The sequence below is a fragment of the Gambusia affinis genome, linkage group LG03, assembly GCF_019740435.1.
Source record: "Gambusia affinis linkage group LG03, SWU_Gaff_1.0, whole genome shotgun sequence".
NCBI classification, from domain to species: domain Eukaryota; kingdom Metazoa; phylum Chordata; class Actinopteri; order Cyprinodontiformes; family Poeciliidae; genus Gambusia; species Gambusia affinis.
The window spans coordinates 11,964,885-11,977,207 of record NC_057870.1 but is presented as its reverse complement, the minus strand read 5'-3'; the positions used below and the strand labels follow the sequence as shown (position 1 = coordinate 11,977,207).

At 40.3% G+C, this 12,323-nt stretch overlaps 1 protein-coding gene across 6 annotated transcripts in view; it reads left to right on the top strand.

Annotated features, from left to right (window-relative positions):
* Positions 1-12,323, top strand: part of fam172a (family with sequence similarity 172 member A) — a 157,242-nt gene that overhangs the window by 1,861 nt on the left and 143,058 nt on the right. For all 6 annotated transcript variants that reach the window (XM_044111802.1, XM_044111804.1, XM_044111807.1 and 3 more), the window contains exon 4: positions 5,699-5,799. In XM_044111802.1, coding sequence (XP_043967737.1) covers positions 5,699-5,799 — 101 coding nt within the window. The remainder of the gene's footprint in view (positions 1-5,698; positions 5,800-12,323) is intronic.

Below are 12,323 nucleotides of genomic sequence, written 5' to 3'. Positions count from 1 at the left end.
AGGCTTTTATTTGCCAAGGCTAGTGTTGGGAATATTTAGCTGTTCCCATCAGCTAAATGGTGGGAAATGGATATGGATACAATGGATACAAATATCTCGAAAGGAGAGTCAGTAAAAGAGGATACCTTTGGGGCGTGCTGTGGTGGCGTAGGGGATAGCGCCTCGCACATTTGGAGTCCTCGATGCGGCTCTTGCAGGTTCGATTCCCGGACCCGGCCGACATTTGCCGCATGTCTTCCCCCCGCTCCTTCTCCCTTTCTTGTCCGCCTACTGTCATATAAGGGACACTAGAGCCCACAAAAAGACCCCCTTTTTGTCTTTTTTTTTTTGGTGGGGGGGAAAGAGGATACCTTGTAAAGTATCACAGAGTTTCCTCCACTTCCAGAGGCATGAACTTCACAAACGTACACTAACGAAGGTGAAGTGATGAGGTTGAACTCTGCAATATTAGTTGAGTACTTCTACGATAGGGTGACCAAACGTCCGTATTTCCCGGGACATGTCCGTATTTCACGTCCTGTCCCGGGCGTCCTGGGTTTTTTTTAGAAAGTGAGGAAATGTCCTGTTTAAATTAAATTTACAGGCACTAGGGCACTGCGCACGGCGCTGCGTGTGCCGTAATCCCTGAGCCGCGTCAGTGCGGGCAGCCCTGTTCTTAATCAGAAGGTAGATAGTGTGGCTGTCAGTATGCCAAAGCGATATTATGTTATTGTAGGATTACGTAGGCCTGCTGCAGAGAACCCCCCACCCCCACTCCAAGGTGTCCTGGTTTTTCCAAATGAAAATATGGTCACCCTATTCTACGATCAAGCTGAGAAAATCAAATTTATTGTTGTCATAACTAAATTAACATAGGATTTCAGAGCGTGGGCTGCATAGTGGCACAGTTGGTAGCACTGTTGCCTTGCATGAAGAAGGTCCTGAGGTCAAATCCCAATCTAGGGTCTTTCCGTAGAGAGTTTGCATGGTCTCCCTGTACTTGAATGGGTTCTTTTCAGGTAACATGGCTTCCTTCCACAGTGCAAAACCACTATTGTTCAGTCAGTTGAATACCCTACATTGCTCATAGATTTGTGTGTGCATGTATGGTTGTGTGAGCGGTTCGCAGCCGAGTGTGAAGTGGCTGGGATGGCGATCCGAGGCCATGGTCTTGAGCCAGAAAAGGGTAGAGTGCCTTCTCTGGGTTGAGGGGGGTGTCCTGCCTCAAGTGGAGGAGTTCAAGTATCTCAGGATCTTGTTCACGAATGAAGGAAGAAGGGAGCGGGAGATCGACAGGCGGATTGGTCCAGCGTCTGCCGTCAAGTGGGTGCTGTACCGGTCCATCTCGGTGAAGAGAGAGCTGAACCAAAAAGTGAAGCTCTTGATTTACCGGTCAATCTACGTTCCCACCCACATCTATGGTCATGAGCTTTGGGTCATGAGCGAAAGAACGAGATCGTAGATACAAGCGGCCAAAATGGTTTTCCTCCGTAGGGTGTCTGGGCTCTCCCTTAGAGTTAGCGTGAGAAGCTTGGTCATCCGGGAGGGACTCAGAGTAGAGCCGCTGCTCCTTCACATCAAGAGTAGTCAGTGGGCTCGGGCATCTGGTCAGGATGCCTCCTGGACGCCTCCCTGGTGAGGTGTTCCGGGCACGTTCCACTGGGAGGAGGCGCTGGGGAAGACCTAGGACACACTGGAGGGACTATGTCTCTCCTTGGGATTCCCCCAGAAGAGCTGGAAGAAGTGGCTGTGGGGAGGGAAGTCTGGGCCTCCCTTCTGAAGCTGCTGCCCCCGCGACCCGATCCCACCCCAGATAAGCTGAAGAAGATGGATGGATAAATGGATGGAAGTATGGTTGTATGTTCTTTGCGTTTCCCCATGATGGACTGGAAATCAGTTCTCCCCCATTGACTGCTGGAGATAGGCAGCAGTCATTGGGTGTCATTGCCTATCCAGGCAACCCTGCAAGCATAGGCAGTATACTGTAGACCAGTGGTCCCCAACCTTTTTAGTACAGCAGACCGGTCAACCCTTCGTAAATTTTATGCGGACCGGGGTGGGGGGCTGTGCGCGCATTGTGGGGATCGAGACCGATGCTGTTGTTTCTTACTCATTCTGCTGCATGTTGGCGCGCAAAATGTAACCGCATCCGGTTTAGGATTTTCAAAATAAAAGCTCCTCCAGACTCATACATACATAGAACGGACATATTTAATTATTCCTTGCGCAGCCCGGTACCAATTGGTCCACGGACCGGTACCGGTAGGGGACCACTGTTGTAGACAGTCAGACAGCATGGTGGTAATGTGGTGGTTTGGGGCTGCTTTAGTTCTTTACCACCAGGACATCTTGCCTAGTTGATGAAACCATGTATTCTGCTCTCTACATGAAAACTTTGAAGGAAAACATACAACTCTCGTTTTGTGACTGTAAGCATCAGTGTTCTTAGTTTGTACAATGGGATTCAGCAGCAGTCTTAAGGCTGGAATTTGAAGCACAGGCTTAAGACCACTGCTGAAGGGCTAAAACATTAAAATGAAGATAACATTTCAATGTGTCAAAATACAGATAATTTTACAAAGCAGAATGGGCCAAATTTCTGCTACAGGGATATAAAAGAGTTATTGCTAGTTACAACAAATCCTTGAAGGCAGTTGCTGCAGCCATGCTTGGCAGACCCAGTTATTGGTTTAGGGAGCAATTACTTTTTCAAGTTGGTTTGGTTGGTGTGGACATCTGTTTTTGTCTAATATTTGCATTCAGAGTAATAAATAGAAAGCTTAGATAACAAAAATTGTGACAAACAAGCCTGGATGAGGACCCATATTTATTTTTCCCATGATGTGTAGTCAGAGGGATGGAAACGAGGCGCAAACAAGAGTGAAATCTTGTGTGAAAATGTTTTTAAATTTTTTTTAACCCTCTTTATCAGAGCTACCAGTAATTGTGGAGGGTGCTTCAAATCATAGGAAATGGGTAAACTCACAGACCGCACCCATGTTTAATCTACAAAGGTAGTAGAATATGAAAATCTACTCGTACTTGTTCAGGTGTAGATGATCTAACAATCTTTTGATGATTATTTTGGTTTGCAGTAATCAAAGCAGGGATTCAGGAGAAATTGGAAGACGAATGTGTTGCCAGTAGATTTTTGGCTCTTAATATTCCTCCATAGACTCTTGCCCTGTCTCTCTTATCTCTACTTTTCTCTGTCAGTGTCTGGCTGGCTGAGTAGGGGACATGTTGTGTACTCTACGGCCCGTCAGTAACCTACTCAGCCTTGCCCTCTGTATGACGGAGAATTTGCATAACCTTGCTGCGCCTAAGAACAGACTCAGCACCTGAAATTATGCAACACCCACAAGCTGCTCTTCCCACCCTCAAGTCCTAGCTCAGTCTACCATGGAGGCGGAAAAACACAGACTCTTTTACCTTCATCTTCCTGCAAATTCCCATTCCTATCATTTCCCCCGTTTATTTCTCTACTTCTGCAACATCTCACCAAAAATTTCAACCTGAAACGCAAGATAGCACCTCACACTGGAGCTTTTTAAATCTTTATGTCTTGTCAATATCTCTTTTAGGCCTGTTTTCGAAGGATACCATGACTATTAAAGCCAAAGTGGCCCTCTGGCAAAGTCTCCAGTATGTCGACTAAGTCACTTTGGCCTGAAGGGTTTTTATTTTATTTTAATATAACTGAACTCAGCTATCGTAGCCTGAGACAAGTGGAACAAAAATGTTAATTTCACCATGTAATGACATGAATACAGAAGAGGCTGTGTACAATAGTTTGCAGGTATCTTAATCACTGAAGATGATGGCTTCATCTCGCCAGCCCTCCGGTTTTCCATTACTGGAAATCCAAGGTTATGTACACCTAATTAAGCGGCCAAATTGAGAACAGAATGCTAATTATGACAGAAAAGGAGGAGAAAAGTTGAGAAAATGTTATTCCTTTGAGAGGTTGTGTTGGGGGAGATGGAGGGTGTGGTGGGGGGGAGCTGATCACCCCTCAGCCTGTAGACCCGAACACACACACACACACACACACACATCTCGCACCCCCTCTCTTTTTTTCCTCTTGTATAGAGGTACATCCACGTCCGACGATCCCCTTCTCTCTCACACACACACACCCGCACACACACGCCATTCCTACAGTGGGATTTCATTATAGCTCTTGTCTTCCCCCCCTTTTCTTAGGCTGTAGTGTTGATACTCACCCCGTCCATGAATGCATAATTTATTTTCTTCAAGGTACTATTTGTGCACACACTGCTTTATACTAAGTTTTCACTTGTCTCCTGCTTTACCTCTCAGGCATAAATGTATTTCTAAATACAACATACCAGGCCTACATTCAGGATTACATGTTATCTAACAACTAACAACTATGAAAGTACTGTGATACACGGTAAGTGAGTAGTGTAAGATTTATCACGTTGATAGAGGTGTAAAATGGGGGCAATTTAGAAGGAAATAAAAAAAAAATCTTCATGCATTCCTTTATCCTGCAAAGATATTATATTTATATGCTCACATTGTGCAATAATTGAGAAAGTATGAGGCCCCCCTGGCTATTTGGGTTAAGTATGTGTACTTTTTGTCATTTAGCTCTCACAAACTTTGCAGTCATAAAGGTCAAAATTAAATTTAACACCGTTTAGTGTTTTATTGTGTTGTAGTGTCAACTGCAGGATCGATGGGCTCATTGCTAAGGTATGGGCTCTGCAGTTGCAGAAGGGTAATTATTTAAAAAACTAGCGCCACCTCTGAACAGCATTTTCTTCTTTTATGAGTTTTTATATGAGTAAAACCTTTAATGCTTTTAAAACTCCTCTTGCTTCTCTGAATTACAATAAAGCATTTGAGCTATGTTCCAAAGACCTTTGCATTTTGGCTGAATCATAATAATTTCCAGATGTGGACAAAGTCATAGTTCTAATTGTATGCCCAGACCTGGACCCCCTCTGTCTGTAGCAGTATGGCTGTAGGTTGCATTGCTAGTGCCTCTTGCTGTCACAACCTAGAAATGAACTGTTGGGTGCACCCATTCTTAATGGTTAGTGCAGTTCCTTAACTACGCTGGCATACACTAAGCATAGTGTACAATCACGCTATACTAGCATATTGTGTGTAAATATTGCTTATTAACACACAATATGCTAGTATTTGAGGCATTTCTGTTAAAAATGCTATCAGCCAAACTGCTGCTTGATGTCAAAATAAAGTAAGGTTTGATGGACAAGGTTATAGAGAAAGAGAAATCAGAACAAAGTTACACTTTGCAGTAACAATAACATCTCACTATTAATATAATTCAAGCTTTAGAACTATTTTAATTTGAGCAGGAAAATTAAGGAACTTGGAAGTTTTATTCCATGGGTGACAGGCCACTTTTAGTGAGGTCTGCATATGTGTAAATTAGCCAAGATGCATGTTAATACCAGACCATCATGACAGGATCCAGGTAAAAGGAACATTTTTTGTAGAATTTTGAAGAATAGCAGCTGTCTAGTGTTGTTTAGCCAAGGAATAGGTTTTGGATGACTTAACTTGGGAGTTGAAAACTGTCTGAATAAGACTTTTTAGTAGAGGAGTAATAACAAAAAAAAAATGCAATAAGCCATAGAAAAATGATTGCCCCAAAATTTTAAGGATTTGTTTTCTTTGTATTTGCTTGTTATCCTTACTAATCATGTTGTGTCTCTCACAGATGGCCAGCTCCGCCACATACAAACAGGTGAACCCTTTGAGTTTAATGCCAGAGAGGATCTGCACCGCTGGAACCAAAAGCGTTATGAAGCTCTTGGAGAGGTAATGTGGGTTTTCTGCTGGCATTACAACTTTTTCATGCATACATAATATTTATTTTTTTCTTTTTATGCTGCAGCTAGCTTGCCTGTCTTTACCTTGGAAAATCTCTGGAACAGAATCCAAGGAGGAGATCTTTTGAGTTTTTGAAAAGCTTTTAACAGGTGGAAGAAATTTGAATATTTAGAATCACAATATGTGTAGTTTCTAATAGGGGTGGGTCACAATGAATACCACATTGATATTTGACAATTTTGAATAACAAGCCCACACAGAAAAAGATATAGCAGAACATGTTGGCCAAATAATGCTTATCACCAGATTTTTAGAGCTTTTTTCTTTTTTTTAAAGTTTGCTAACTTGCGTACAATTGACAATACATAACACCAATCAAGACTTGAGGTAAAGTTGGACTTGGATTTTGTTGACCAACTTACAAACTGTTTTAATTTAAAGGGGAATCAATGCACATCAATAACTTTCACTTTTGATCGGCTACTTCTAAAAGCTAGTTTATGAAGCTAAAGGAAATGGAGGGAAAAGATAGAAAAACTAATGTATCAATGTAAATGTAGCAAAATAATATATTTGTATCGATATTTGATCCTGCAATGCATTTGTTCTACAAGATCTCTAACATGTGTAGGTTTCTCCATATTCTCATATTGTGACATCGTCCACCCCCTATAACATCTGTGATAATACTGAAAAAAGTCATCCCTTGTTTGTTTTTATGCAGATGAAACATGATATGCTCTGTTAGTGTGGTAAATTTCTTCTGCTTTAATAATCTTGAAACTTTAAGTTCTAACTTTAAGTGGAGGTCCGGAAGTTGTCTTTAATCAACAAAGATCTGAACCACACCACAAACAAAAATGATCATTCTTCCAAACTGTGAAATCGAAACAGAGAAAAACTAGGATCACCACACTAGCATAGGAACAGATCCAAATATTTTAACATTTAACATGATGATGTGGGACGTTGTGATGTTCGGTGCTCTTAATGCAGGGACACAGATTTGTTTTACCCATTGTCATTGACGTTGATGGTGTGACACTGCAGGTGGACAACATAAACAATGATTATGCTGAACATCTATGTTGAAAGTACATAAATTGCAGAATTGGCTGACCAACGATCATCGCATAAAATTTTTTGCTTTTTATTTTATTAAGATAACAATATTGGTAAAACGGACAATACACAAAACATTGTATACAAATTTATCTGAAAATACAAGAAGTAGATTACACTACTAGTAAAATGTTAGAAAACAGGAACAGTCAATCTTTCATTTTGGGTGAGCGGCACAGTTTGAGGTCTTGTTGAAGTGGAAGGGAGGCTGTTGTACTACCGTACTATGAAATGGACCAACAAAATGTCTTTGAACAGAGAATTTAGGTGCTTTCTTTAAGTGACATGCAATGCTTTGTACACGTATCCTTTGCAGAGAAGGGACTAGATGTGAATTTAGAAATTAAGATATTAGATATCTTAAACAGAAATTTGCAAAAATAGTCCAAGGTGCTAAATCCAGAACCATCAACTGAACAGAACGGAGCAGAGAAGGACAAGATTGAGATTAACCATTTTTGACTGATGAATCAAAAGGGAATATAAGCTGAACCGAACTGATCAGTTGAAACAGAAACGGATAAGATTAATTTGTAGAGTTGAAGCAGCTGACCGAGAACAGTAGACTCTATGAAACGTGCTCTTGCTTTACCACTGACCCACCCGATGCCCCCAAAACAACAGTTGTAAACAGGATAAAGTTCAATCTTCTCACTTTTATTTTACATTTTTTAAGAGAAAACAGAAGAAACCCATTGTGGGGAAAAATGGATTTCACTATATAATTATATACTAAAACCCAAATATGCTGTATCCTAAAATTCCCCTCTAATTCAATTCCACTATATTCATTATGTATTTAGATAATGAGACAACTATTCCTTTGTAATCATCTTTTTCTGGTTGCTTTCCCTACTATGTTGTTGTTAATTGTTGTGTGCATTCTTTGAAGTTCAAAGGAAAATGATGGACTCTTTTGTGGGATTACCTGGATGTTTTTATTATTTCTAATGCAGGTATACAGTGGCTCCTCAGAGAGCCAGTCCTCTCTGAAGGTTTTTGTTACCTTCTTTTTTCTTTTGCATGCTTAGGCAGTATCTGTCATCATCTGAAAAAGAATGAAAAACAAATATTTGACTGCAGCAAAACTGTGGAGCTCAAGGAACACAAGCATTTAAACTAAATTAACTTCTGCACCTGATATTCAGAAGAAATGAATAATTATCAAACTTATGCAAAGAGTATTTATCCTTAGATTAAAGGACTGATAGAAGTATCTGCATTAGAAATACAATAAAAGAATCCCTGCGGATATGACTTTGTGTAATGAGAGCAAATATCGTATGAGTTGTGCTGTAGTAGATTAACTGGCTGAGAACACAAAAGCACTTTCTGAATAAGCAATGTTATCTTTCTGTTGTTCTTAGGCCACCAAAAAAAAAGTGCATCTGCAAATGTCTGTACCAGAGTAGAATGTAGAAATGCATTGTTTCTTGCTTGAAAAGATTTGTAAGGCCGAATATAAATAAACACAAATTCTGAATTGTATACTTGTGGTTCTAAAGTGGATTAGGCTGCTTAGTCAGGCTCTTCATGTCTGAGGTTAAAGCTGTGAGGCACACAAACATACCTGCATTCTTATTTCAGCACCTGTGTAGCTGATGCATGCAGATTTATTTAGGCTTGGATCTCTTTTTGTCTGCCGAGTCTTTATTTCAGGTAGATTGAGAAAGTACAAGAAGAGTTTGTGTAAATGCAGACAAGTCTGTTGTCAGCTAATGCTACTGCTTAGTACATCCTAGTCTCCCCCATCAGTCTGCAAGCTGATGGAGGATATAATCAGGCACGAAGCAATGCGTGCATGTTGCCTCTTTTTGAATAGAGCAGCATCATCGTTTCCCTTAATGTTCATTCAGATTCCTTTCTTCCCCACTAGAGAAGGATACCTTTGTCCATCTCTCCCTCTCTCCTGTCTTCTCCCCCTTTAGTTCCTCTTGATCCTCTCAGCTTCTCATTTTCCATATAGGGCTGAAAGTGTGTATGCGTTTTGTGTGTCTGTTTATGTGCATCAGGGGGCTGTGGGGCGGGGTAGCCGGGGTGTTGCCCATATTGTCAGACACATCACAGCACCAGATGTCCAATTCGCACTTCAACCTTGTCTGAAAAGGAGACTGATGGAAGGAGGGCAATGAATGATATTGGTGTGACTGTTTGAAAAGCGGAAATAACAGAGATGTGCTTGATTCTGTAAAGATAAATATTGTTCAAACTTTGCTATATGTTTGGCATGATAAATAGACATTAGCCATATAGCTAATTTATATAGTCTTTTCCTACCAGGGTCTCATCAGATTGTTATTTTAAGCAAAAAATTAACCCCCAGTGGGGGTCCATCACTTGTTTGCTTTAAAGAAAGTATGTGAATAAGCTGGTATGACTGTATTTGCTTGACAGTTTACAGGTTTATTCTCTTTTTATATATGCCAACAAATAAATTTGATCGATGGCAGGGTGAAACTGTGAGAAGAATAATCTGTAAAGATGTCTGCAATATTAATGCTTTTCTTTTTGTTGACTAAATTGGTAAATTAGTAAGAACATTGGAAAACTTGCTATTTTATGTAAAAAAAACAAAAAAAAGCTCTACCACTTTACTATATTCAGCAATATATTTTTCTTTTGTTTTGAGCTTGCAAACAAAATTAAACACGGGGATAAAATACCTACACACTAATGAAACTACTAGATGAGCATTTTCCAGTCTTGGCACCAACTGTTGTCATAATTGCTACTCTCCAGCTGTAAAACACTAGAGGCTATCTGTGCAGTGTCGTTCAGTTCACCAGGGTCACCTTAGCCTGTGTAGGTGTCAGTTGGCGTCTAATTCCTGTGATCTGCTGATAAATTTCTCTGATAGAAGACAAGCATAGGGCCTGGCCCAGATGGAGCTCTATTAAGCTGTTAATAAATGAGGATTCTTCTCTGCTCTGTCTGCATCTGTCAAATGGAAGGCAGTCACAAATTTGTAAACATACACGCACACACACACCCAGTTGGAATATTATAATGAGGTAAAGCTAGCCAGATGGCTGAATTAGAAAGCTCTCTCTCTCTCTTTCTCTCACACTCTGCAGTGTCTCTGTTATCCATTTTCTCCGCCGGCTTTTTTCTGGTATTGGTAACCAAATAACAGCGGTCCTCAAAGTTTTTTACTTCTGTAAATCCCACCTCTATAAATGCGACATATTAGAGATTTCTGGTTGATTTCTGGTCTTCAGTTTTTATAAAACTTTTATATGCTGGCAGTTTTAGGAGATTTTGATTCCTCTTAAGAGACATAATTAGCAGTATTCAAAAGTATTTATTTCCAGCCATCCTGTCCCAGCATACTGAATACTCTGCAGAACATGTGTGACAGTTTAATATAATATGTATCAAAATATATTAGGTCCCTTCTAAAAAAGATTATAGCTGCTTATTTTATAACAAACACCAAATATAGCTAAATATGCATTAAAATGCACAGTGGTAATTGTGTTAAAACTATTTCAGAAGCTAAAATATACAGTCTCCCTTATCTTTGCTCTTACGCATGTAAGAAATTTGCTTACTTCTTAAAATATGGCTGTGTAAGCAGTTGCATAAACAAAAAAGGTATCGTCCATTTATCAGCTATTGTATCCATGGGAGTTTTTTCTTTACATAAAGTCCCAGGAGGCCATTTTGGTTAGAAGCCGATTGGATCCCTCCCTCCTACAAATGACAAGTTTCTGCCCAGAGCCGGTGGCTGCATTGACGTCCCATGCCCAGGAATCCCTCACTACTTTTACTGAGAAGAGGGTGACGGAGGAAGGCGGAGGCAGACAGATCTGGATGAAAACAGTTGAACTGAGTTAAAGAGTTGAATTTTAATTGATGAAAGAAAAAGAAATTTGGAAAACGATATGTCAGGTAGGGAGGTTTTTAGAAGAAAGACAAGGGGACTGGTGGTTACAACACTGGCGTCTATCACTACATCAAACACTCACTGAGACTTTAAACAGTCTCTCCGCCAGCTTCGTAACTAACAACTGAGGAGGTCATTATGCTGCTGGTACAATGAGCGGAGCAGGTAGGGCAGGGCAGAAGTGAGACAGAGGCACATGTGCGCTAGGTGTAAACAGTCTGTCAGTCAGTCTGTATGTGAGAAGTTTCTCTTCCCCTGGAGAGTCCTCTATCCTCTGACAGAAGAATGACAGAGACCTCATGGGAATTACGGCAGCTTCTTTTTCTCTCTCTTTGTTTCCCACGCCGACTGATAGATCACAAATTCACAACAATAGGCCCTATTTTAATACATTTTCTGTTGGTACACAAGGCTGACTTAAAATAAACAACCTTTCTATTGCCTCACGCGCGCTCTCATTTTTGGAGCCTCTCTCCTTCTGAGCGTGCTTTGCTGTTGTTGCTGCGCTTGTTGTGCTGCATTGTTCGGGGGGGATTTTCTTCTTTTTTCCCCTTCTTTCCTCTATTCTCTGGAGAAGCAGGGAATGCTTTCCTGGGTGCAGTCAGTGATACGGCACAGAGCAGCTCTTTCAGTTTCATTATATAAACAGCTTTGATGCCTCTTCTTGTTCTCTCTGGTGTCTATGGGTAAGTGGCTTTTGGAGAGAGCTCTGGACCGTAGAGACAAGAGGTGTGTGTCTCAGTAACTTTTACTGTGTGCGTGTGAGTGTAAGTGTGAATACTGTATTCTTTGGTGAGTTTTGTACATTTTCGGTCTTAGGCCAAGATGACTGTTTAAACTGTCTCCTTGTTAATTTTCTGATGGGGTCATACAGTTCAGAGTTGCTTAATCTTTTGAATTACATTTAGAAATAGTTTAATACGTTACTGAGTTGTTTTCAGATTGAAAGGCTAATAAATAAGAATATCACTGAATTGTTGAAATGTATGCTAGTAATTACGGTAGGTTTAAAAAGGGAAAATGGTCGGTAATAAAGCAATAACTCCAATCATATTGCATGTGTTGTAATTCTTAAGATCTTGAATTGGCTTTACTCCACAGTTCTCTCAAGATTGTGGTTGTCTGCTCTGTGGTTTCTCCTTCCACTCAACTTTTCATTAAAATGCATGGATATAAGATTCTGTAGACATCCAGCTTCTGCAGCAGTGATTGTTTCTGGCTTCTACGTGACAACTGCAAAGTTGGAAGCGTTCTTCGTAAAGACTGCAGATATTTTGAGACACCAAATTTTATATTTTCATCAGTCGTAAGCTATAACACTCAAAGTACACAGGAATGATAGTTTAAAATACACCTGTGGGAATGTGTACAGTATTTAAGTTTCACTTTTTAAATTAAATCACTGAAATATTGGGTCTATCACATCTCTACTTTTGGAAATGCACATCTAATATCTCTATCTGATCAAATATTTTGTGATGTGTTAGCCCTTCTTCAAAGCAAG